Source organism: Podarcis erhardii, assembly GCF_964252035.2.
Source record: "Podarcis erhardii genome assembly, chromosome: 11".
NCBI classification, from domain to species: domain Eukaryota; kingdom Metazoa; phylum Chordata; class Lepidosauria; order Squamata; family Lacertidae; genus Podarcis; species Podarcis erhardii.
This window is the reverse complement of record NC_138501.1, coordinates 11,063,188-11,091,164: the sequence shown is the minus strand read 5'-3', so window position 1 is coordinate 11,091,164 and position 27,977 is coordinate 11,063,188. Positions and strand designations below refer to the sequence as shown.

The 27,977-nt window shown below is 42.4% G+C and overlaps 1 protein-coding gene across 1 annotated transcript; it reads right to left on the bottom strand.

Annotated features, from left to right (window-relative positions):
• SECISBP2 (SECIS binding protein 2) lies at window positions 1-26,837 on the bottom strand. The gene is made up of 18 exons (XM_081880408.1): window positions 26,674-26,837; window positions 23,381-23,526; window positions 20,926-21,187; window positions 19,399-19,504; window positions 18,325-18,560; window positions 17,098-17,161; window positions 16,117-16,262; window positions 13,971-14,105; window positions 11,691-11,792; window positions 10,912-11,052; window positions 10,353-10,482; window positions 8,212-8,381; window positions 7,375-7,516; window positions 4,783-4,942; window positions 3,394-3,614; window positions 3,043-3,197; window positions 1,932-2,133; window positions 1-125 (listed from the first exon to the last, which is right to left on the bottom strand). Exons 1-18 carry the CDS (start codon window positions 26,701-26,703, stop codon window positions 61-63), a joined length of 2,613 nt encoding a protein of 870 aa, XP_081736534.1. The 5' UTR covers window positions 26,704-26,837; the 3' UTR covers window positions 1-60.
• Between the last annotated feature and the right edge of the window lie 1,140 nt (window positions 26,838-27,977).

Here is a 27,977-nt window from a genome sequence, read left to right as displayed (position 1 = left end):
TAAGGTAGTCTTGATTTACTGAGGTTCTTCAAAACCCAAGGTCAACATTTCAGAAGTTGACTATTTTTCCAGCTCCAGTGTGTATGGGTTATACTCCTCTTCAAGCTTCCGCTTCCAGATTTTAACTAGAAAAAAAATGTATGAAGGTTAGCGTTACATTTTTTTTTCAGACTAACAAATGCAAGGTCAGCTATGGGGATGCTTTGTTTGCACCACAGCCTTGAGAAAACTGCATTTGGAAATGCTTTCATACACACTTTAAACCTTCAAATTGCTTTATCAGGCACTGAGATCCCCAAACGCTTGATAATTCAAGGACTCAAGGATTAGCCTCCTTACACAGGAAACAAGATAATCTAGGCAGCGGAACTGGGCCAGGTTTAAAGAAGGGGAAGGACAGAGGCTCCATGCGATAAGAGCTTTGCTTAATTTGTTGTCAGCTGTCAGTTATCTATTTTGTATTGCTTTTAGTTACGCTCTTCTATGAAAGAAAGCATAAGCTAGAGAGCTGTAGGTCAAACAAACTTTTATAATGCCCAGTCGAATCTATCGTTTGAAGCAAAGTTCATCAGCTGAAATTAGAAAAGAGCATGTAGCTAAGACTGGAAGCTGTAGAGGGCAGCAAAGCAAGATGAACAGCCCCATATGTTCCATGACACAAGAGAAAGGAACAGCTCGCTTTCACTCTCTCTCCGAGACACAGACAAGCAACAGTCAGACTGGCAGGGCTCCATCTGAAAACAATCACACGGTAGCTCAGTGGCTCAGCACTCTGAGCCCCAGAACTCCGGAAAGATCAGTGAAAGATTAATCCTGTTGTAGAGGAAGTGTGATGCTCTCACAAAGTGATGTTTGTCATCTGCAAAATAAACATGGTGGTTGCTATCGCATCAATATTTCCCGTGATTGGTCAAATGCAGCAAAACGATAGAATAAAAATATTTTGACCCGTATGAAGAAAAAGGGAAGAGTCTGTAAACCTGAAGAATCACTGACAGCAGGTGCAAAGAAATCACGTTCTCAGCTGGAGGTAGCTTGGAACTGAGGTAGATTTCTGCAGGGAGATCCTACAATGTTGATTAAGTTTGGTACCCAAAGATGATGGATGGGCAAGAAGGTTGGCAGGCCTGAGAGTGTTTACCATAATGCCAGCCTTCAATACAACAACTGAGATGGACAAAGCAACACTTGTTTTGCTTGTGAGGTTTGGTTTCCCCAGACAGGCCAACACCATTTTCTATTTCCCTCTCACACACGCTCCTTTGCATATGGGTATCATAGAGCTCCCTGCATACTGTGCTGGTCACCCATCCCAAGAGGCCTTGCTACAGCAATTTCATAGCCAGAAGAGACTGGTTGGGGGAAGTCACTCATATTTATGTGGCCAAAGTTACTGAACTTGGCAGCACAAAAGGCAACACACATGGACATGAGATTGTTCCTTTTTTTCGAAGTTAGCACCAGCATATCTGACAAATCAAGAAAGACCAGAAATTAAAGAGTTGTGTCAGACCATTCATGTTCCAAACCAGGGGTAGGCAACCTAAGGCCTGGGGGCTGGATGCGGCCCAGTCGCCTTCTCTCTCCGGCCCGCGGACAGTCCAGGAATCAGCGTGTTTTTACATGAATAGATTTGTGTCCTTTTATTGAAAATGCATCTCTGGGATATTTGTGGGGCCTGCCTGGTGTTTTTACATGAGTAGAATGTGTGCTTTTATTTAAAATGCATCTCTGGGTTATTTGTGGGGCACAGGAATTCGTTCATTCCCCCCCCCAAAAAAATATATATATATAGTCCGGCCCCCCCACATGGTCTGAGGGATGGTGGACAGCTGAAAAAGGTTGCTGACCCCTGTTCCAAACAGTCAAGATGGCCGATTAATACCAGAGAGAAGACTGCCCACATTAAATCACGCACACACAGAACTCACTGTAATTTGGGACATCCTCATCAGATTCTGGAAGGGGCACTTCACCAGCATCTAGTGGACTGGGCTCTCTACAAAGGGTTTTCAAGTTTGCAGAGTCACTTTCCTTCTCTTCTTCAGCTGACTCTTTCTGCAATGCCGCAATCATTTCCTTATAGGCCAGCCTCGCTTCCATTGTCAGCTCCACCATTTTGTGAAAATAGTCCTAGGGTATAAAGGCAGCGAGAAACTAAGATCGGATTTTGGGTTAGTGCTTCGCCAAGCTTTCAGCATTTTTTCCACAAACCCAAGAAGATAACATGCTCCACAGTTTTATTTCACACGAATGTTGAAAGAGGAGAAGATCAAAGATCCCAAATTGGTTGTTCAGTGGTCCCAGCAGCAGAACGTTGTTGAGGATTTATTTGTCGATTCCCCCTAAGCTCTATTTGTTCAGGTAACTGCGCTCAAACTTGCGGAGGGTGATGGGAAGGGCACTAGCATTAAAGTAAATAGAATACCTCAACAGGGCTAAGGTGATTTAAGGACACAGTACTCCCGGACAATTAAGGATGGTTAATATTTTTAAACATTTCAGCATTAGCGGCCAAAGACTTTAAAAGCTTCTACAGTGGTACCTTGGTTCTCAAACGCCTTGGTACTCAAACAACTCGAAACCCAAACACTGCAAACCCAGAAGTAAGTGTTCCGGTTTGCGAACTTTTTTTCGGTAGCCAAACGTGCTCCGTTTTGAGTGCCACACTTCCGTTTTGAGTGTTACGCTGAGGTCTGTCTGTTTTTGCTATTTATTTTGTGTTTCTGTGGCTCTTTTTGTTTGGTTTTTGTGACTGTGTGTTCAGCTACTGATTGATTGTATGACTGTAGTACACTGTTCATTTTATGGATCAATGGTCTTGTTAGATAGTAAAATTCATGTTAAATTGCTGTTTTAGGGGTCGTTTTTAAAAGTCTGGAATGGATTAATCTGTTTTGCATTACTTTCTATGGGAAAGCGCACCTTGGTTTTGGAATGGACATCCGGAACAGATTAAGTTGGAGAACCAAGGTACCACTGTATTTAAAATGAAATGCATAATGCAGAACAGGGCGCAACGGCAGCTTTTGCACAACTCACCTGAGCGCCATCGTAACTGAAAATCCCCACCACGCTGACTGGCACGGCTTTGTTCACGCAACGCCCGAGAGCTTTGCGATTGAGAGCAAACACAAATGGGATGTTCTGTTCACAAGCGGAGTCAATGATGAGATGCAGAGCCTCATCCAACCCACCTGGGGTAAAACAACTATGAGGATTAAAAGCATCAGAACTGGTCAATTTAATTAGCATTGCTGGCAAAAGGGCTTCATTCGCCCAGATACATCTTAAGAGAAAACCAGCATTGCTTGTTCCTTCAGCTACACCCCTCCACCAGAAATCTGATCTGCATTTGCTTCAGTTAGTGATACTTTTAATAGAAAGGCTCACCCTTTGACTGGATTCTTTCACAGTTGGGGGAAATGATGACACATTTCAACTTTTTCAGCTTCAAGTGTTTCAGCACTTCTCTGAGCCCCATAACAAGCCGGCGCTTCGTCTTGGCCTTGACTGGGTCTTTCTGATAAAGGCGGTCTTGGAAGCGCACCAATTCTTTCAAGAGATCTGTTACACAGCTGTCAACCTCTTTGCTGAGTACTTGGGTGCAGTAACTAAAGAAAGAACCAATTGTTTCAGTGTTACGGCAAGTGTCTGATTCTCCCCACATTCCTTTTTTTCTCATCCACTCGATCCAAAGACACACACACACACACACACACACACACACAAAATTAGCAAACTGTATCCAGAAGTAATTAGCATGTTTGTGTCAGTACGCCTTTCAACCAATGTCAGCGACTGGGCTCAGTAACTGGTTCTGCCCCGACTGGGCTAGGTGACTGGAGCACTTTCAGAGACCTTCCAATCCTGGAAAGCAGGTCCCAGTGCACTGGACCCACAACTGTGCATTGTGAGCACCAGACTCATGCAGACTAAGTAACACTGAAGCTAGCTGTGAAGCATAATTCCTTTTATTTCTAATAGCTACTACAAACTAAAGAACTACTGGCTTGCATGAATGTTACAGCTCCCACTCAGCCATCTAGTCACTACATAGATAAGACTCTCTCCACACACACAGTCAGGCAGTCAGTCAGGAGCGGAAGAGTAGAAGAACAGTTTCTGCCCCCTCCTTTCTCAAAACATCAGATCAGGAGATTCTGTCAATGGGAGGGGTTAAAATATCAACAGTTTGATATTTGAAGGTCGAGAAATACATGTATGACTAAGAGTCAAAAGCCTTCATGTAAACACATTAGGACATGGGTCGGCAAAGCCAGATTAGGCCCAACTGCCTTCTGGACCTGGCCCGTGGATCGCCGCATGGAACGCCAGCGTGTGTGTTCTTTCCTTCTCCCTCACATGGCGGCAGCAGTGCCTCCTCCTGGCTCCTCCCTGCCCTGCCTAGAGGAGGAAGGGGGCTGGGCTTTGTTGGTGCCAGCAGCAGCAGCAGCGCTCAAACGGCTGCCATTTTAAGCAGCCCCTCTCTGGAGCCCTTTCGCGTGCCACACTCATTGTCCCTCCACCGCCGCCAGCCCCTGCCGCTTGGCAAGACACAGGTAAGTAGCCACCGGGGCTTGTGGTGCTCTTGCATCATTCTTTCCCCCAAAATATTGTCCAGCCCCCCACAAGGTCTGAGAGACAGAGGACCACCCCCTTGCTGGAAAAGTTTGCTGACCCCTGCATTAGGATATGACATTCAAACTGAGAGGCACCCCACTAAGCTCAACAACAAAAATGCATGGATAGGATTGGCATGACCAACACCAGAATACTTACTCTCTAAACCTTCGGCTGTGGATTTTGGGAAGGTTGGAATTCAGCTGTGTTGGGACAGGGGAATTATTCGTGGATCCACTCAACGCTGTACATTCCAGTGACACGTCTGAATTATCTTGGGCTGCAATTGCAGGATCTGTAGGGCCTTCATCTGCGCTTTCTGAATCCAAAGGAAAGTTGAATACAAAAGGGGTTATTTTTGATGAACAGGAACTTCAGATCAATATTAGAAAACTTAGGAGCTTGTTTCAGTTTCAGCCCAGGGTCAAGATGAAAATGGCATGAAATAAATGTGCTTAAGAGCCCTGAAGAAAAAGAAGCCCTGAACATATATGAAGGGACAACTGCAAAAAAGATAGACAAGGCTCTGGCCTACGGCAGTTTGGCTGTTTTTACAGATATCCATTTACAGTTTAAGCAACTTTTAGATTTAGGGAAAAACAACAGCTAGACCACAAAAAAGCATAGCCTGCCTTCTATATTTATGATTTGTAGTTTAAAATAGGCAGAATGTCAGTTTTAGCAGTAAAAAATTGTAATAACTACACAAACTATTCAATACTGCTGGAGAGCTACTCCAATGATAAGTAGGGTCACATGCACTGTTCTGACCATAGGGCTTAAAAATGCATTTTAAAAACATACAAGGAAATCATTACACAATGCAGAGCAATACATGAAATAAAGGGATTGAAGCGAATTGTGCAGAGAAATCTCTCGACAGCTATTTCTGCCAATGGGAGGCAAAATCTCCTGTAGGATGTTGCAGCAAATAAACTGGACAAGGCAAAACAAAGGAAGAGGTGTCCTGTGACTTGGCAGACCTTTCCATTTCAAACTTCCACTTCTTCTGAAAAGGCATTTGTTCAGGAGGAAATTCAATCCCAGTCCCAAACAAGAATACTCAGTTAATCTTTTGGAGGTTTAAAGAATAAAACGGGTAGAGAACAATCCCAGGTTTGGTCTTGGTTACAGTTTGAAGTTAGTGGGAAAGCTTTACCATGAATCTGAGGTTCAGACAACATGCTAAGCCAAACCTAGGCTCGGTACAGCAGTAAAAAGGACAGGAGAGAACAGTGGGTGTGAACTCCTCTCCAGGAGTCCACGTAGTCTCACTAAATCATCGTTTGAATTGCCATGTATTGCAACCAGCTCATTTTCACCTTTGTTTTACATTACTGTGGCAGCTGCATCTCAGAAAACACTACTGCAACAGCTATCTGGCAATATGGAGTGTTGAATTTTTCAGCTTTCAAATTCCAAAAATGAGGGATGCTAAAAAGTTGTAACATGACTTGGGAATTCAAAAGATGTTTTGGTAAAATTAATATAATGTAGCTTTGCTAAATTATATTCACATGAGAAACGTAACGGCTACATCTGAGGCCAAGAAGTAAGTTGGCAGCTGATGTCCAAGAACTAATCTTGATGTCCAAGAACTAAAACTATTTTTTTTATAGCATTACCTGACATTTTCATAAGATTTGCAGATGACACAACCGTGATTGGGCTCATCTCTGAAAGGGAGGGTGAAACGGACAATAGAGATGAGGTGGAGCGGCTGACAGTGGTGCAGAACTAACAACTTGCTCATAAATACAAGGAAGACAAAGGAGCTTGTGGTGGACTTCAGGAGACAGAAGAGCAATGTCCAGCCACTTTTGATTGATGGGGTCTGTGTGGAGAGGGTAACAACGTTCAGATTTTTGGGTATTGAATTACAAGAGGATCTGTCCTGGAGTGTCAACACAAGGGGGCTTGTGAAGAAGGTGCAGCAGAGACTGTACTTTTTGAGAATCCTAAGGAAAAACCATCTTCCGCAGAAACTGCTGCTTGACTTCTATCACTGTGCCATTGAGAGCGTGCTCACTTATGGCTTATGTGTGTGGTACGGAAGCTGTACTACCCAGGACAGGATGGGGTTGTGCAGAGTTGTTAAGGCAGCAGAGAGCATTGTTGGCTGCCCACTCTCCACCTTAGAGCAGATTTATGCCACAAGGTGCCATAGGAAGGCACTGGACATAGTAAAAGATCCATCGCATCCTGGTCACTGTCTCTTCGAGCTCCTGCCGTCGGGACGGAGATACAGGACGATGAAGACAAGAACGAGCCGTCTCAAGAACAGCTTCTTCTCCAGAGCGATCTCGGCCCTGAATGGGAAACCTGGACTTTGAAAGTCATCTAATCTTCCTTGCTGTATTATATTGTATTGTTTTATTTAGTGTTTTTATAGTTGTTCTGATTTTGTGTGGAGTGCCCTACCTGGGTGGATGGAGCAGCCAAGTAATTTTCGTTGTCCCCGAGAGGGGGCAATGACAATAAAGATATTATTATTATTATTATTATTATTATTATTATTATTAAAGATAAAATTCTTTGGTTTTCTGAGAGCAGTTTATGCACTTTTTAATCATAGATTTAGCAAACTAAATGTTGTCCAGTCACAAAAATAATAGCAGATTTGAATTCCTTACACCCAAAAACCAATTTTTAAGACCTCTTGCTGAAGAAATTTGCAAAAGCAGAATTTCCCTGCTTAGACATCCCCTGGTCAGAAATGAAAACGAGTAGCACCCCTGATTCAAGAGGTACCTAGTTTGGTGTCCTCAGAAAATGTCTGATTCTCAGTCATCTCAGAAGTTGCACCCTGCTGGACAGCATCATTCTCATTTGGTATCGCCGTCAGTTCCAAAAGGTGCTGCTTTTTCCGCTGTTCCCTCTCTTTCAAAATAATCTGAAAAGGAAACACTTCATTGTTTCCAGACAAAGTTCTTTATTTCTGAAATACTTTTTTTGGCACATATGTATGTGCTTTACAGCCTTTAATGTTTACGTTTCCATGGAAGGTGGGAGAAGGCTTGATTTAATTTTAAGAGTGTGGCAATTTTGAGTTATCATTCAATTTGTTTACCTGCGGCAATTGCTTTACGCCACTGATAAAGCAGGCAAGTTGCTAACTGCACCTCCACTTATACCCATTTAGAGACCTCTTTCAAAAATTAAATTGATGGAAACACTCTTAAAATATTCTGCTTTTTAAATTTTGTTCTAGTTCATATAAGCAATACATGACGGTTCTACTGGCAAACTGAAAGGTGGGTCGTACAAGAGTGCTAGTGTAGAAAACATTAATATATTCACTGCAAGCTGCCCTTTCAAATCACCTTTGGGCTGTTCTAGTCTTAAAAGGAATGGATTAACCCCAAATTAGACCTGCTCACTTCCCTCCCACCCTCTGGGATTAGATAAGATTACATAGTTTAATTAGTCCTTTCCCACAGCAACAATCTGAAAGAACGTCACACTTTTCCCCATTATTATTTTTTATAAAAAAGACAGAGTTATAGCCAGGCACAAACCAAAGTAAGAAATACGGGTGTGGCTAAACAGCTACACTAAACTTTGATATAGGATTATTGCTTGTTGTACCTTTTTGAGCGAGGTTGGCTTTTTCGCTTTAGGGACTTCTCTCTGCTTTCCCTTCTTAACCAAGGGCGCACTCGAGTCCAACGGGTTATGTGGCGTCTTCCCTTGATTTAACTGCTGACATTTTGTTACCGTCACGGGTTCCTTGGAATGCAATGGTACTGCGCTACCAACTAAAACAAAAGCAAACCTGCTATCAGGTGACAATGGCCAAGTCTGAAATCCATACTAGACCAGAAGCAAGCACAATCAGTATCAATTGGGACTCTACTGAACAAATATGTTTAGGATTGGAGCATAACTCGGTTTTAGCACTCAGCTCAGCACACAAGCTATACAGACACCCAGGTATACCTATAAAGAATGCATTCCTTTCCCGATTCAGCACATTACAAAGTGTGCTTAGCTTCATCAGTGTGGCTTTCAATTTCAGCAGGTCTGTACTGTGAATGCTGCATTTTTGTAAAATACAGTGGTCCCTCGGGTTACATATGCTTCAGGTTACAGACTCCGCTAACCCAGAAATAGTGCTTCAGGTTAAGAACTTTGCTTCAGAATGAGAACAGAAATTGTGCTCCGGCGGCACAGCAGCAGAAGGAGGCCCCATTAGCTAAAGTGGTGCTTCAGGTTAAGAATGGACCTCCGGAATGAATTAAGTACTTAACCCGAGGTACCACTGTACCTCATTACTTAAATCTACTATAATCTTTAAATAAAACAAGCAGTTCTTATTTATGTATCTGAAAAATACAGTAAAGGTAAAGGGACCCTGACCATTAGGTCCAATCACAGACGACTCTGGGGTTGCGGTGCTCATCTCGCTTTACTGACCGAGGGAGCCGGCGTACAGCTTCCGGGTCATGGCCAACATGACTAAGCTGCTTCTGGCAAACCAGAGCAGCGTACGGAAACGGAAAATACAGTACAACATGGCAAATACTCAGGAAAGGTCAGTGGCAGATCATCTATTTTGCATGCAACAAGTCCCAAATACGGCAGCAAATGTCTGAAACTCTGGAGACTCGCTGTCAGTGTCAGCTACCTAGAGCAATGGTCTGAGTCAGTATAACACAGCTTTTGATGTTACTGAAAGTATTCAATAGTAAACAGTCTGGTTTAGAATTCTTTCTGGACAAATGCTACTAAATTCTCTACGAATTTCTTTCACCCATGTGTTGCTCTCCTTCCAGAATGTGCTTAAGCCCAATCCTTCATATCACTTATTGCAAGCAAAGCAGTTTTGTAGTTGCATTGCATGGACGTAATACTTAGAGGAATCATTAAACATTAGCACTTTATCTCAGTGGAGACATCTGCTGCATTTATTCTTTCCCAAAGTGCACTTCAGATCCGTGAACAAAGTCTGACATGATCTAATGTGGACAACTTGCATGGTACATTAGAAGTGGTTACACAAACCCTTTGCTGATTTAACAGCTGTTTCATCCTCCACATGGATGCATGCCATCTTTGGACAATTTCTGTACTGACAGCAATCTAATTCTGTGAATACTGAAAAATCCATAACACTTTAAGCACTATTTCCCCACCACTTTTGGAAAGCAATGGTAAAGAATTTCCATCAGCATAACTTTATGTGCTATTATACAGACTGTGATTAGCAATGGGAGCTTTTGCAGTATACTTTGTATTGTAGTTGGACTTTCTTAGATGCCGGATGAGTAGAACCTTCCTTCAAAAGATAGGCTATTACTTTGAAATGTGGACTTGGACTCCAGACTAAGGCTTTCAAAGTATAGCATGTAAAATCTGACAGTTACCTATTTATAGCCAATCATTTTGATAAGACACTCTCCCAGCTATTGAAATACATTAAAAAAAAACCTGTAGAAAACTGACCATCCTTAATTTTCATGAATATAAACCACCACCTGAGAAAAAGCAGAAGAGAAATCGTTACACTTCCACTAATCTCTCCTAGACATCAGTGTGTTGAGGAAATTGCAGTTCATCTTTTTTATTTTACTTCACAAAGCTGGCTTCTCTTTCATTCTGTCGGAACTTTCCCACTGTAGTGAATTCTTGCAACGTTTAGCCTACCTCAGGAGATGGCCATTGTAAAAGAAGGGAAAAAAGTACTCTGAAAAAGGATCATACAACAAAAGCACTCTCAAAACTTCTACCTGAAAGCACCACAGGCTTGGACGGTTTTGATTTTTCTGAATATTGTTTTTGTTCCAAAGCAGCCAGCATCCCTCCCAAATCGAGTTGCACAGGATCCAGGCTCTTCTTTCCACTGCTCTTGGGCGTTTGCTGCAGGAGAAGAAAGGGAAACACGTTTCTTCCCCCTTGGTCTTGCATTTTATCTAGTGAGTAAAATTTATGTGCACATAATTCATTCATAAATATTACTTTTGTTCTGAAGCAAGCCAACCGCCCTTCTGGTGGTTCCCTCATTGCGAGAAGTGAGGCTACAGGGAACCAGGCAGAGGGCCTTCTCTGTAGTGGCGCCCGCCCTGTGGAACGCCCTCCCATCAGATGTCAAGGAAATAAGCAACTATCTGACATTCAGAAGACATCTGAAGGCAGCCCTGTTCAGGAAAGTTTTTAATATTTAACGCCGTACTGTTTTTAACACTTGATTGAGAGCTGCCCAGGGTGGCTGAGGAAACATGGCCAGATGGGTGGGGTATAAATAATAATAATAATTATTATAACGTAACGTGGAAAGAACAATTTTACCTGCATTTTCCTTTTGTCTGTTGGAGTAGGCGGCACTTGCTTGTGAGCTTTTCTTACCAATGACGTGTCTGAATTGGGAGACACCAATTCATTCTGAGGAGAACCAACGTGAGACTCAAACCTAAATTCCCTTGTTCTTCCCTTTGAAGTACAGAAATACAAGACAAATGTGTACATAAAATATTAAGAAATAAAGGAAAATCGGTACGCTAGGTTGTAAGAAAGTATATTAAATGTAAGGTAATAATTATAAGTACATTCAAAATTACAAATGTCAACTATATCGGGAAATGATGGGAAGCCTATATTTATTTTACTTCAGTTTGTTGTTGTTTTATTTTATGGATTTTAGCTTAGCTGATATCTAAATGGAATTAGAAGGTCAAATTAACATTCTAAGTTAAACTAATTTAAGAATATATATATATAGTATGTATGTGTATGTGTGCAGTTAAATCCGTAATGACATTCATGAATTTCAATAAAGATTTATTTATCAAAATAAATAAATAAATTACAAGACAAATGCTATGTCTCAGTGTGCTCTTGCATCACACACAAAATTCAAAGAAGCTGCAACATTAAAATGTGGGAATTTGTTTTGCCACCCTCACGTTCCGCGCCCCTTTGCGAGTCACACTAGACTTTTTTGCCACGCCATAATCTAAAATTTGATAGAGTTGCTGAGTTCTGAAATGGCCGAAGAGTATGGATTGCCAATAAGGGAAAACAAATGGGGAAGGTAGACTAGAAGACCAAGGTAACTGAAGGTGCCTTACTTCAATGTGCTCCTTGGTAAGTGGCGTGGAACAAAACTGCTTTTGAGCGGGCCTGTATTTTTTGTCAGTAGCAGCTGCTAAGTTTGGAAATTCTTCAACGTCCTGAGGAAATGGAAATAAAGTGTTAACTTAGGCAACATTACACACACAATTTAGATTAAAAGTGGCCTTCCCCACTTCAGCACCCAGCATAGCTGTCAACTTTTCCCTTTTCTTGTGAGGAATCCTATTCGGAATAAGGGAATTTCCCTTAAAGAAAGGGAAACGTTGACAACTATGGCACCCGGGACTATTTGATGTGCCAGCATTGCTGTGCATCCTTCATATTCTAGATCAGTGGTGGCGAAACTTTTAGAGACCAAGTACCCAAACTGCAACCCAAAACCCAACACAGCAATTTAACCTGAATACTGAGGTTTTAGTTTAGAAAAAAACAACTCGCACATTAACATCTTTTGTCTTAAAAGAAAAACACAATAACAGAGCTTTCAATGATACAAACAAAAGGTAAAAGTTTGCATTTGGCATGCTTTAGAACAATTAATGTGATTTTTGCTGTTGTACGCATGCTGATAATTTGTCTAACTTTGCTGAACTCAAGGAGGCTTACTCCCGAGTAGGAACAACAGACTGGCGGGAGGCCCTGGCGCATCTAATGTCGACACCTGCTCAGCCCCTCGCTCGCCAGGGTTACCATGGCTCTAAATGCACCCGGGAGCAGAGCAGGAAGGCGGGTTGGGCACAACTGAGCTTGATGGCGGGGAGGCAGAACCAGCCCAGAGGCAGCTGTTAGGTTTGGTTGGCATATGGGCTTGGTTGGTGACTTGAGTAGTGGTGCCGCAGGCTTTGGAGAGAGCAGCAGTTTCCCGGCGCGGCCCCAAGGGTGAAAATGGTGCCCTAGAAGTGCTGAGACCACGCTAGAAGCGGTCAGGAGCCTCCAGCAGCGCTGGAGCGTCAGTTTCAACCCCTAGCTATGGCCCTGCTGGGGCGATGGTGCATGTGACCACAGAGAGGGCTCTGAGTGCCCCCACTGGCATGCGTGCCATAGGTTTGCCACCACTGTTCTAGATCTTTTTTTAAAAAAAGAAATAAAAACATTTTATATCAATATGCTTCTCCCTTCTCATTCATAAAGGGAGGGGGGAGAGAAGTTACTGGAAAACCACATACGACCCCTGAATTATTTTCAACGTGTAAAAAGAACCTGCCACATTTGGGAGCTGGTGTAGTATACAGTGGTATCTCGGGTTACATACGCTTCAGGTTACAGACTCTGCTAACCCAGAAATAGTACCTCAGGTTATGAACTTTGCTTCAGGATGAGAACAGAAATGGTGCGGAGGTGGCGCGGCGGCAGCAGGAGGCCCCATTAGCTAAAGTGGTGCTTCAGGTTAAGAACAGTTTCAGGTTAAGAACGGACCTCCGGAACGAATTAAGTACTTAACCCGAGGTACAACTGTAGTAGCTAATAGCGCAGGGGTAGGCAACCTAAGGCCAATGGGCCAAAACAGGCCCACAGGGGTCGTTTAACTGGCCCCCAAGCCGCCCCCAAACCAAGCCACCTGCTCAGCAAGTCCCTGCACGCTGCACTAAACTGGGGCAGCGTGATGCAGGGACTTGCTTCTGCAATGCCGGAAATTGCGTCTGAGCATGCTCAGATGCCGGAAATCGTGGCCGTGTACACGCGATCCAGCCCATAGAGGGATCTCCGCTGGAGTGAACCGGGCCAGACGGGGTAAACCTTGCCGACCCCTGTAATAGCGCAATCCTAACCGTGTCTACTCAGAAGTAAGTCCTTGTCATGCCAGTGGGGCTTAGTTCCGTTTCGTGGAGTTAGGATTGCAACCCAGGCTCTAAGAATAAGGAACTCCCAAACTCTTAACCTCTCCTCTGCCATGCAGTTACTAGGTGACCTTAGAGCACCTTCACACTATCAGTAATATGAATATATGAATATCTTACCGCACAGGGTTATGGTAAGGAGTGCAATATGATAATGTGAAATGCTTTGAATGTTACAAAGCAGAATATATATGCTGACTACTCTTAATTACAATAACAATATTGGGGGTTTTTTAATTAACAATGAGCATGACTTGTTAGACCTTATGATAATCTTTCAAAATGATTCACTGTCCTATTTGACAGATAAAAAGAGACACTGTGTCTGAGCACCAAGAATAGGTACGCCTTAATATCTGCAAATTCAAGTTGATACACAGTTTGCTTAATGGCCCATACACAAAGCTTTTGATGCAACCAGAAACCCAACTTTGGTACCTCAATTCTTGGAGGTTCTTGAACTATAGTGATTTGGCTCTGAACTTTCTCTTTCTTTTTCTTCTTCTTCTTTTTCTTCTTCTTATCTGCCATTTCTTCAGCTTCATGGTCATTAGCATTCTCTCTTGTTTCTGACTATTGCAAAATGAGTAAAACAAGACAGGATTTTGAAAAAGTTACACTCAAGCTTGCATAGCAATAAAAGCTAAAGTTAAGACACTAAACTGACGGAATACAAACTCTATCTTTTTCTCATAAGCCTCTGATCTGGAATTATAGGATATGAAAACACCCCCTAATATATCTATCTGTACACAAAATCTTTGTTCTGTTCCCTAAGGTCTGTTTCGTTACTGTCTGTTTCAGACTGTTCAAATCTCCACTCAGCCATGAAGCTCACTGGGTGAACTTGGCCCAGTTGCTGCCTCTTGGTCTAAACTACACCACAGGGTTGTTGTGGGGATTAAATGAAAAAGGGGAGATTCATGTGCACAATCTTGACCTCCTTGGAGGAAAAAAAATGGGATATACAATCAATCAATCAATCAATCAAAAGTACCTCCAGAGGGCCAGGGGAGTTATAGTGAACATTGAAATTGTAAATAAAAATATGTCATACATATATATTTACATGCCATATTTACTGCACACAAAACTCAACTCAGTTAACATTGTTAAGAGTAATAGAAAAGCTGAAGAGAAATCAACTAAAAGAACAGAAAACTGCCACGTGATTTGAGAAGCAAGAGATTATTAACAGGAGTCAGAGCAGGTTCAGTGAAGCGACAAGAATTGAACCCAGATTAAAAATTATCTAAACAGAAAGCAAATTAAGGCATCAGATAACATGTTCAAGAACATTCAAAAGGAAACCAAACACACAAAAATAAGACAAGCTAGGAAAAGAAGTCAAAAGAAGCTCCCAAAGTGGGAGAAACGTTATAGTAAAAAGGGTAAATGCAAGAGGAATGTGAAAAGTTTAAAATAGGAGCTAAAAAGGAAGAACAGTTGGAGCAAAAGATTTTAACTAAAAGGCTGGAAGAAAATGTAGGACAGAAGAAGAACAACACAGAGCAAGGTCATGAACTAAGATACAAGTCCTTTGGAAATGATCAGGAAAGTGGCTAGGCAGAGTGCAATGAGGAAAAAGGTATATACCGTATTTTTCGCTCTACAGGACGCACTTTTTCCCCTTCAAAAATGAAGGGGAAATGTGTGTGCGTCCTATGGAGTGAAGACGCCATAGCCCCGCGACCCTCTCCCGGCTGGAGAGGTGACGCGCGGCTATGGCAAGAGCCTCTATAGCCGCGCGTCACCTCTCCAGCCGGGAGAGTGCGCGCGGGGCTAAAGAAGCCATAGCCACGCGTCACCTCTCCAGCTGGGAGAGGGTCGCAGGGCTATGGCAGGATCCTCTTTAGCCGCGCGCCACCTCTCCAGCTGGGAGAGCGCATGAGGGGCTAAAGAAGCCATAGTCCCGCGACCCTCTCCCAGCTGGAGAGGTGACGCACGACTATGGCAGCAGCCTCTCCGCTGTGCCTTTCCACTGCTCCCTGACCTGCTCTTTGGGGCTGGTGGTGGGCTTCCCCCGCCAGCCCCAAAGAGCAGGTCGAAAGGAACCTGAAGCCTGGAGAGTGAGAGGGGTCAGTGCGCACTGACCCCTCTCGCTCTCCAAGCTTCCAAGATAGCCGCCTGAACGGCACCTTGCTTTAGAGCGGGAAAACAAGAAGGGGAAAATTCTCCCCCTCTCTGCCCAGCACCTCCTGCCGCTTCGCTGAAGGGGCGCTGGGCAGAGAGGGGGAGATTTTTTTTTTCTTGTTCTCCCCCCTCTAAAACAAGGTGCGTCCTATTGTCTGGTGCGTCCTATGGTGCGAAAAATACGGTATATATAAGAAACTTTAGCCTCTAAGAAGTGACTGACTCAAGAGAAAGAGTGAAGTCCAATGGACATGAAGGGTGCTACGGTGAATTAAGGGTTTAAAAGAGAAAGAGAGAATTGATGTTTGTCCTTTCTGTCCTGTAAGACCATTTTCTCTCAATATATTATTTTTTCAAATAAATCCACTAGGGAGTTAAGTCTGGGACTCTGGTTAGCTGCTATTCCGAAAGACAGTAACAGAACAGTGGTTTGGAAAAACCATCATCCTACCTTACGATCTTTGGGAACATCATCTTCTCCTTTACTGCCAGAATTATTACCAGCAGGAACTGTAGCTGGAGTTGAAACAACTCTCTTGGGAGCTTGCGACAGCACCGTGGCCCAAGACACAGCAGGCCAAGGGGACACCTGAGAAACTGATGTGAGACAGAACAAACTCTTCACTGAATGAGACAAAGACAAATCTTTAGTGGGGCTGTGCCAAATGTTCACAGGGTTTTTTTCCATTACAAAACGTGCAGTTTTGAGAGATATACAATAAACAGCAACATTCTATATTGATCTTTCTAATGTAGCTATTTGAATGATAAAATATTGGCCCTTTTGCTTTGATGTATTATGTGCCGAAATCTTTAAAAAAAATTACCGTATTTTTCGCTCTATAAGATGCACCAGACCACAAGACGCACCTAGTTTTTGGAGGAAGAAAACAAGAAAAAAAAATATTCGGAATCTCAGAAGCCAGAATAGCAAGAGGGATCGCTGCACAGTGAAAGCAGCAATCCCTCTTGCTGTTCTGGCTTCTGGGATAGCTGCGCGGCCTGCATTCACCCCATAAGACACACACACACATTTCCCCTTACTTTTTAGGAGGGAAAAAGTGAGTCTTGTAGAGCAAAAAATACGGTACTTCAGTCCAAGATTTGTATGACACACTTCAAACAAATGTTTAAACAATTACTTCAAAACAGCCCAGACACTCTGTAACCTCCAAAGGATTTCTTCAGCCAGAATAACAGGGTTGTTGCCAACTAAGTCCTACTCAGAGTAGACCCACTGAAATTCATGGGTGTGACCGACATAGGTGCATTAATTTTAGTGGATCTTCTTCGAACTTAGCTGGATACATGCCAATACCTTTTCTCTACCCTTTCAAAGCATGCTTAGGCTAAAGTTTGCACGTTAGACCTTAAATGAACAGAATGCTATATCAACAGTAAAGAAATATTTATCACTACAGATAGCCCTTACCTCCAGGATCAGATGAAGAACTTAACGGTCTTGCTGGGAAATGCTTTTTCGGAGTTGTTTCTCCCTAAAGTGAATATTTCAGTCTTTAGCATAAAAGCAAGGCAGCAACCTGCTCTGTCCCTCTATCCAATCCATGCAGCAGTTAAAAGATCAAAACTTGTATTAAACTTCCTGGAACTGAGCTCACATTTGAATTCTTTACCTTGCCTCCTAAACTTACAAGTATCAATAAAAGATATAAAAAGTTCTTCCAGTGGAGGTGCAAAAACCTTTGTTTTCTTCAAGCAATTTACCAAAGCTGAAACTCATCTTTAAAATTGTGACATATTTCATCTTCAGGGGAAAAAAATATTTGGGGGGGGGGAGAGAAATGGAACTACCTTCTTTGTTTATTATATTTCACCAAGTCAATAAAAATTGCCTTGCAGGAAAGACATAGCCTGACTTTATCCATATGTTGCTGAACTTTTGTTATACAAGGGGCCGATTCACATGGCCATCATCTTGCAGTTATACACACTAGAATTCATGCTTGATCAATAGGTTCTGGGCTTCCCAAACAACATGTACTCGACAAGGATGATTTTTAAAATTTGCTAAGTGCCTCCTGGCAGAGGGAATATAAACCACACTGGATTCGTGCACAAGATGTACTGATCTCACCATGAGGGAACTACAGAAATTACTGCAGGGAGAAATAGTACCATGAGTCACCATTTGCAGGAATTATAGAAACAGGTACAAAATCTAAAGATTAAAAAAAGAAAGAAAATGAAGTACCTTTATACCCTAGGAGGTCTAACCATGCCTACCTCTCTCTGTAGCCCAAAATGATTTCCTGTTGAGTTCTATTGTTCCTTTCTTGGGTATAAAATATAAGTCACCAGAACAATAATATTCTTGATGACCATTCGGAAGATTATCTGTTAATGCTACAGGGGAGAAATGATCTTCAGAATAATATAGGATTGCCTTTTTAAGAAAAGGAGAACAAGGACTTACAAAACTAATAGGACAAATAGCCTTTAGGAAAATCTGACTGACAGGTGAAGATTTCAGTTCTAAAGCTAGTCTAACATGTAACAGGACGTGATAATACTGAAAAGGAAAAGTGTCTATTTACTCTTGCATATTTCTCACAATTTTTAAACATGCATACATTGTTCAGGCAAGCAGCTTCATATTAACACACTATCATTCAGCATCTAAGCCTATGAAATAGCTAACCTCTTTGGTTATCAGAGCTGAAACGGCTGGTTTTCCTGGAGGTTTCGGAGGCAGCTTATCTCCTTCAGCTGAGCCCAATGGACCCCATGCACATTTTTTAATATCCAACAGATCACTACTTCCCAAGCCTTGCAATTTTGGAAAATCTGAGAGGGTAATTTCAAATGCAGGTTCCGGAAGGCACTCAGCAGCTGGAATTTGCTTGAACTTCCCATTTGCTGGTTTAATGGGCCTGTCTTTAAAAAAAAGAAAAAAGAGAGTTTATATGCAAAGTAACGTATTTCACGATATGTAAATAGTTTATTGCTTTTAGTAATCATTACACATCACACACAATGCTTTTTAGCAAAAAAAAAAAAAATAGTTATTTACTATCTCATTCATACTTGGATCCTGCTTCACATCCCAATGAGAGAACAAAACAGCTAACAATATTGCACAAGCATAAAATAAGGAAGTTAACAACATCTTAACCACATATAATCAGTAAGTAAAGGTAAAGGTACCCCTGCCCGTACGGGCCAGTCTTGACAGACTCTAGGGTTGTGCGCTCATCTCACTCTATAGGCCGGGAGCCAGCGCTGTCCGCAGACACTTCCGGGTCACGTGGCCAGTGTGACGAAGCTGCTCCAGCGAACCGGCACCAGGGCAGCACACGGAAACGCCGTTTACCTTCCCGCTATAAAGCGGTACCTATTTATCTACCAAACTGGGTAAAAATGATACACTCATGGGGGGGGGGTAGCTACAAAACTAGCAAAAGTCTTGCACTTTAATCCAGTACAAGTTTCAGAAATATGCCACTTTGGGTCTGAATCTGGCCTCCCGAGAGAGGCAAGTCCTAGGCTCTGTGATTTAACCCACAGCGCCACCCACGTCCCAAAACCTCAGTATTCAGGTTAAATTGCCATGTTGGCACTTTGCGATAAATAAGTGGGCTTTGGGTTGCAGTTTGGAAACTCGGTCTCTACAAGGTTCGCCATCACTGCCCTAAATCATACACTGGCTTTTTCTGCAATTGCAGAACTTCTACTCACACCAATGTGCAAAATACTGCAATTGTTATTGTAGTACCTGCTTTAATAGGATTTCTTCCATGCAGAGCTGTGTAAGGTGAACACTCTGTGGATCCATCAGATCTCTTACTCTCCCATTTGGATTCATGGTCTTTTGAGCGCCTCTGTACAAAATAATAACACCACCTTTCAATCTTTTTTAAAAGGGGCTTAATTTTTTATGTCTATATCTATATTCAAAACAAAATTAAAAAATTCCTTCCAGTTAGCACCTTAGAGACCAACTAAGTTCATTATTGGTATGAGCTTTTGTGTGCATGCACAAAGCTCATACCAATAACAAACTTAGTTGGTCTCTAAGGTGCTACTGCAAGGATTTAAAAAAACAAAACAAAAAACGGCATACCAACACGGCTACCTACCTGTAACTAGATCTATATTCCAAATTATATCATAGCAGAATTTCAGTACACAAACACTAAAAAGTAGTACATAATGGTATCTGTTGCTCAAGAGCAAATGCAAAAGGAATATTTTTTTATCTGTACAATTTGTTTTTTGAACTTTTCAAAGTCCAGATACAAATAATGTTAAAGTTGTCACTAGAGGTGCATTAAACATCCAAGGAATCATTGCTACAAGCGTCTCTTAGCTATTATCCAATATTGAATTTCCTGATAAATTCAGGGTTTCAGCTAACTTTGTCTAGTTCCTCTAGGCATGTGGTCCTAGCTTACGTATATCTTTCAGTAACCCCTAAAAAAGCCCCCCCCCAACCCATCTGTTGTGCCATGGAGAAGTGCAGATCATTCAAAGCAGGAAGGGCGTCCTCATAAATTGCTGGTCCACTTTTCATTTCCAGTGCAGTTTTCTCCAAAACGCACACTAGGAACGTTGGCTGATTATGACAGCCAATTCTTGCTTTGGCTGCTGAGCATTTTATAAAGCTCATGTTTCTCACAAACTGTTGAGTAGCAGAGGGAAAACTCAGGCCTGCTACTTCAACAGGGCTCTGTTTCTGCAGCAGGGTATTTGCTAGGCTAATGCAAGGTGGCCAGGCTGGCTCCCTGCCTTGGATAAGGTTTCATTTGTGCCCAAGCAGACTGTTCCACTAGAATCTGCAGAGCTGCTCATGTTGCACACAGACCTGGGCTATGAATGTTTCACTGAATTTTAACAGCTAACAATTTGTTTCAGCTCTATAATATTAGCCAGTATATCTATCCTGTAGAGACCGCGGCTGCTGTTTGGTAGAGTCAACCCACTCACTCCCCATACAAAGAGAATCAGAAGCTAGTTATCATCAGTGCACAGTCACTGAAGGTCCCGCACAGATCGCTAGCAGCCACAGCCGCTGGCAGGGACCAATGAAAGCTGAAAGACCCAATGTGTGGGGGTGGGGAAATGCTGGGGGGGGGGAGTACTCCACCTCTTTGAAAATGGAGCGCTAAAGAAGCCTGCTTGAGGCCTGGGGTGATTATTGAAGCCTGGGGTGATTTCACAGACAGGATTTGGGTATCCTGTCCCTTCAATACAAGCTGTAGCAAGACAGAAAGGTGTTATCTACGAGGCTGCCTTCACTTACCTGGCAAAAAGCTGCAGCTTCTTTTCGGATATGAGGAGTTTGTTTGACAGAGTCTCTGTCCTGTTTCGAAGAGCTGTAAAGCTTAGGGCTGTTGTTCGGACACTGAAAGTTGGTAACTGCATATACATTTGGTGCAGCATTAACTGAATAAGGAGAACTGGTATACTCCCCAAGCGAACTACATCCCATAAGGCTCTGAGATCGATATTGAGAATGAGAGGTGGCAGTATCCCAGGGCGCATCTTGAGTATGTGTCTGTTGTCTAAATTAAATAAACATATTATTATTTTTTTAGTTGGACACATGACAAACATGACAAGGTTTGCAAGGAAAAATAGAATGAAAACGAATACTTGGGCTGTAACAGAATTTATCATATGATTACAAAACAATTTCTATTTAAGCCATAAGCATAATAACCAATTTATTTTACTAACACAGGAACCCCAAATCTGCCTTGGAGGGGGTGAAAATCTCCCTCTGCTCAGCTCTGACAGCTTCCCCACCACCCCTGGGGGTAGGGGAAGGAAGTCCTGCCATCAAGGAACTTCATGCAGTCACCTGAGAGCTGGGTAGAAGCTGGCGGCGATCAGCAGAAACCCACAAAATGGGGATGGGGGTGGGGAGGAGAGTGGTCCCAAGGGCCAGCCCTGCTGCCCATCACATGATGGCAATAGGTGTGCTCCAGGTTTCTTCACTATGCCAGCCTGGGAGCTGGCACAGGGACGGGGTAATATTTTCTTTCCCACTTTCTGCACTGACTGGTGCTACTCCAGTCAAAGCCAACCAGGCATTTGGACTGCAGCCCAAGCAACCCTTTGAGAAACAGTAAGCATAAAATGGTAGTGTTCAAAATATGTGGTGTAAGGCTGATCTGTTGAAATCAGAGGGGCATGCATCAAATTTGGGGTATGGAACTGCTTCCCTAAGCTGCAAGCAATAATATAATGAAAAGGTGTACATTATATTCAAAAGGTGATATCCTATTGCTGATCTTAGTGATGTGCCAGTAAAAGGGTAAAGGGACCCCTGACCGTTAGGTCCAGTTGTGGACGACTCTGGAGTTGTGGTGCTCTTCTTGCTTTATTGGCCGAGGGAGCCAGCATACAGCTTCCGGGTCATGTGGCCAGCATGACTAAGCCGCTTCTGGCGAACCAGAGCAGCGCACGGAAACGCCGTTTACCTTCCCGCCGGAGCGGTACCTATTTATCTACTTGCACGGCGTGCTTTCAAACTGCTAGGTTGGCAGGAGCCAACTAATTACGGAAGAGCTAGAAAGATTTTTTTTTTGCAGATTCTCCTTCTCCCAAAAAGTCTCCAGTGTCCTTCAAAAATATGCCCTGGGTCGGGGAACTGTTCCCCTTTCACAATAATTAACTTTTAAAAGGGCATGATTTTGCCTATGGTGATTAAATGATAGACTATATTTTTTTAATGGAAAAAGGTTTAGAAATCCCCAAGAAGCTCCATTGCTTCCAATGAAAGTCAATTAGCTCCCCACTCCCCAAGCTGTATCTTAATCACACACAATTTAGAGTACCGTGTTACAAAAGAGCACACTGCATTCTGAGCCTTTAGAGCTTTAGGTAAATCTAATAGAAAAGCATGGTAGCCATATGGCTACTGTAGAACTTATGATACACCTCCCAGGTATGCAAGCCTTAGGGGCTGGGACTTCTATCACACAGACAAATAACCCCATTTATAAGGTAACATGATTCTACACACCACCAAAGAGCATGGTTTTATTACTACCCAATACACTGTGTTGTGGGGTCTGTTCTTGGGGAAAGTACTGCGATTGATTTAATTTGTTCAAATAAGTCAATCCCCCTACACATCCTTAGTAGCCATTAGACCAGGCTTCCTCAACCTCGGCCCTCCAGATGTTTTTGGACTACAACTCCCATGATCCCTAGCTAGCAGGACCAGTGGTCAGGGATGATGGGAATTGTAGTCTCAAAACATCTGGATGGCCGAGGTTGAGGAAGCCTGCATTAGACATAAAATTATTCTTTCTTACAGGAGAAAAAAAACTGAGCAATTGCTGCTCAGTTGTAGTTATTTAAATATATGATTGCTAATATGCGGATTTTAGATTACTGAAAAAAGTTGCCAGAACAAACCCCCAATATGTATACCCAAAACAATAAGGACAGTTTAAAACTGTGCAGGTACCACCTTCCCACAAAGCAGCAAAGAGAGATGGCTTTGAGAACAAAATACCAGTTACAGTAATTCCACATGTAATAAAACAAATGTTTAGGGATCAAAAGCCCAAAGTCACCATCGTCTTTGAAATGTGTCCCGTGAGAGGTGGGTTCAATGTTGTGGCCTAAAACATTGAATGAGCTTACCCAATTAATGACCAAAATGCACTTAACTTGCCAAACAGCTACGGCATGTAAATTAAAACTTAGGTATGTTAAGAAATGAGACGTAGAAGGGTACATACTTATCCACTGGTGGCTCTTGAACATATGGGTAGCATGTACCATAGTATGTAGGAAAGACACATGCTTCTGAGGGTTCTGACCATGCCACTGTTACTGCCGCATATTTGGGGACAAACGGTTTGACCTCTGCTGATAACTTGATGCCCTGAGAAACAAAATGGGTTTTGGCTACATGCACTTGGAGATTAACCAAAATAAGTGAAAAGCCCCATCTATGTGAACCAAACTGTCACACAAGAAGGAAAAGCTGGTGCCTTGTTCTTCTTCTCAACCAAAACGAGTAGGAAAAAATTAAGTCTGTAACAGAACACTGAAAAATGCACCAAGAATTTTAGTGCTTAAGCAAACTGCTGCTTCAGAACAGAAGTTTCGTTTTACTTTTTCATGTAAAAACTCTGAGAGTATTTGGCTGGAGCACGTGCAACATCTCAACTTTGCATTTATAAGGGGGGTGGAAACTAATCTCCATTGAGGACAGCTGCAGAAAATACACTATAGGCAGGCAATACAGATGCAATGCTGGATTAGCTATTAAGAATGATTAGGAGACTAGAAGCAGGCTTCAGGCTCATGCACACCCTCCTGCCCCCAACTTCTCCCCTCTCATGCAAGAATTTCTCTCTTAGACACACACATGCCTTTACCCAGGTTCAGCTTCTTGGTGTGAAATAATGCTAAAGTTGGGAAAAGGGAAGTACAGAGAAGTATGAAAACGAAGAAGAGCCTGCTTCCCACTCCCAATACCATCACCCTAATTAATGACCAACTAGCATTACATCTGCACTGGCCCTACAAGAATCTAAGAGAAAACAAAGCATTCAGCTGACAGTCAAAAGTCTGTTGACTGAACACCCTCTGGTGGTTGTACTTGCATTTGAAACAGAGGGACAACTGGACACTAAGGGTAGTATTAAATGCTAGACCTACTCAAGAGTGGGCCCGCTGAAGCCAATGGCCATTACTAACTTGGGCTCCTGAATTTCAGCGGGTCTACTTTGAGTAGGACTTAGTTGAAAACAAGCCTAGAGGTTTAGTCCATAATATGAATAGTTGTGTTCTGCAGCTCATTAAAAAGATGGTTGACCAGAATTTTGGCAAACGTACCCTAATATAATAGAAGAGGAATAGAAACCGTGTACATATTGTTGCACAAATGCCGAGTTTACTGGACACCTTATTACACTTGCCAGATCTATTTGTATTATTACATCAGGAAGAATTGTTCAGATTCTACAGCCAAAAAATATGTTAGAATCACAGATTTTAAAAACTTTAAGGTTTAACTATGGTAAAGCAGCACCTGCCCACCACACCCTATATATATATATACCACCCATATATAGGGTGAACTTGTGGCTTCCCAATGTTGCTAGACTCCAACTGGCATCATCCCCAAACACTGGGCATAGTGGTTGGGGCTGCTGGATCCTAAAGTCCAACAACCTCTGGCAGCCACAGGTTTCCCACTATTACCATTAGGGTAATGCTATGGTTTTAATTTCTGAGCCTTATCTGGAGATAACAGCTACTGAGTCACGGATTTTCTGCATGCAGTATAAGTGCTCTACTACTCGCCTTCCTGACTACAAAGAGATATATGGAATGCCCCCAATCCAGCTGTTCCTCAGCAAAGTGAAACTAAATTAGTCAAGATTAAGCTTTCACACTTCATTTCAAAGCAAAACTGCAAATTGTTCATTTTTTTTGTTCCTATCGTATCATTTAAATAGTTAAAAACAGGACACTTCTACTCCAGTCTGAGTGAAAAACTTTGATTAACTGCATTCAGAAAAGGACAATATTTGAAGCTATTCTGCAAAGCACACATGCTCAAGAGTTATGCTGGAGTGTATGCACAACCTATCAAATTCCATGTGAAAAACAAGACTTTACTACTTCTCCCCATGGGAACATTCATCTCTAGCAAAGCAAAAATAATGTGTAATCCTTGAAGCCACTAGGCGTAATCTGACACGAAATTCGTAACAAAATCCTAGTTATCAAAATGGGTAATTGCTTCTAAAAACTTAGGCCATGCTACAATAAAGCAGTAAGCATTTGGACAAAATTACACATTACATGCAAACAAATAATAGCAACCAACTATTTTTGCTTAGCTTGCAAAGCCTAGGGTAGCATAGAGGAGTGAAAAGAGCAGCAGCTGTGGGAGGTCTCTTGCTACCATTTTTTCTGCTCCACAGCATTCATCCTCTTTCAATGTCTGTAAACTATATCTGCACTGAAAGGAAAGCACTAGCACCCAAAACTGTCATACTTCTGGAATTTTATTCCTGGGGAAGAGGTAATTTCTGAAGGAAGCAAAAGCTGCTTCCCAAACCAGAGCCTTATGACTGACAAAGTCTTGACCAAGTTGGTTTAGTTCAAATCTATTTGGCCAAACAGTAATGTTGGGTTTCTGCTACCATATCAAGAAAGGTGATCTGTTTTTGTATACGTATTATATGTGCACAAAGTGCTACAATAGTTTAGATTGTGTTCTTCAGAAGAAGGGTGGTATACAAATTAAATAAAAAACAAATAAAATAAAACAATAAGTTGATGACCAGGACACAAGACGCAGCCAGTATTCTTAAAACAAGCTGCTGCCATTCCTCTCCCCTGTCAGAGGAGAGACTTGCATTTTGTGCGTTTGGTAAAAAAATTTCAGCTGGTGCTCCTTTCCCTATGGCATAACCACAAAAAGCAAAGTAGTGGTGTTCTGAAAAGAGAATGGTGGTGGCAAGCAGAAGAGAGGCAAGGCTAAAAATTCCTTTTTAAAAAATTCTGACTAATATACTCAACATTGCACTTCTTCCACGGCAAAAAAGGAGGAAAAACTTTGCAGTGCCTTCTCCCGATGACAACAGCAGAAGACATGCTATATCAAACTTATTATTATTATTATTATTTCCTGAACACCACTTGGGAGGGGAGGCTTTTTTTTTGCTCTCTGGTGTTGCTGTCCCTCGTTTTCTTTTCTGCAGAGAGAAACAGACTTTTTTCGGGGTGATTGGGATATTATTATTATTTTTATTTTTAAAGGGCATCCCTCCCCCCTCCTTTTTGTTTGTCCTGCCAGGACCTGAGCCATAGACACACACGTTAAGCGAGAGCAGGTTCAGCGGAGCCACCAGAACGGAGAGCGCCTTTGCCTTTCCCCTTCCAGGACCTCTCCGGCCGCCGTTTACATAACAACCAGCCGCGGCGCGCGGGGAGGCTGGAGGGAGCCGCTCTTTCGCCTTCCGCTCTCCACAGACCCGGCCTCGCCGCCGCCGCCGCTTCCCCGCCTTACCTCGCTGCCCGCTTCCCTCTCTGAAGACATGGCGCGGGCGGGGGGGGGGGCGACAAAAGGTCAACGCCCCACCAACGGCGGCTTCCACCCTGCCCTTCTACCACCGGCCCGGCGGCGCGCACTAAAGACGCGGCGGGTGCGCGACTCGAGGGTTAAACCCCCAGAGGCCGCGGCCAATCAGCAGCCGCGCCCCGGCCCCGCGTGATCCGTCGCCATGACACCAGGGGCAAAAGGGAAAGGCCGGCGTAGCTCTAACGAAAGCGTCGCGCCTGTTTAGCATCTCCTAATGCGGGTGATGGGCTGTTCATAATAATACAGCCAGTTTTTCCACGCTGCTTGGCATGGTTTTATTGTTTATATACGAATAACGGAGCGCAAGGAAGGGAAGTGCTTTCAGTACATAGTATAATCTGGGTTGTATCAATGCACCTTATCAATATTATTAACGCATTACCTTCTGATTCCTCCAATGAAGAAAATAGTTGGAATAACGAAACAGCTGCAATAATAATAAACCCGTGCATTATAACTTACCAGATTCAACTAGGATGTAGGTTTCATGTATATGCAGAACTTTATGATGTCTCATTATCCAGTATTTTGAATGTTTTTAGTCATAGTTTGTGCAGTTAAGGTTGCGTCTGTTTACAATTGCACCCCCAAAAAATCAATAAAAAGCAATGCAACTAGACTTCCAACCTTTTTTTGTGTCAAATATTTTCTAATATATTTGTCTCATTATTTAATCAGTTGTGTAAAGGATAATCATGACTTACTTCTCTCCGCATGTAACCACTTCTATGAATACACAGACACCACTTTCCTGTTTCTTATCTAACATTATATACTATAAAAATCAATTTCAGCTTCACCGCATAGGCAGTGTGTACAACAGAAATTTTGCAGCTTCAATCTCTTACTATCTACAAAAAATGAGCAATCTTTATAGATACAGCACTATTAAAGGTAAACATTTTTGTAAGTTTTAATAGAAATTGTTTTTCTTTAAGAATTGTTTTTACCCATAAATTATATATAAATATTTTTATGGGTAAAAACATACTTTTTTATATATAAAATCATTTATACTCTGTATTTTTGGATGTAGCCCATCCAAAATGTCTTACAACAAAATACATTGAATGATAGTACCTGTATTAATAATACTCTATTAGGGCAGTTTTAAACAAGACAGCTATCCTTTCAAAATTGGTCACCAAGATCAAGTATGAAACAGCCTAAAAATAATTTATAAAAGCCTGTTAAGACTACTGCAGAAGTATATAGCCAAACAAGTTTGTATA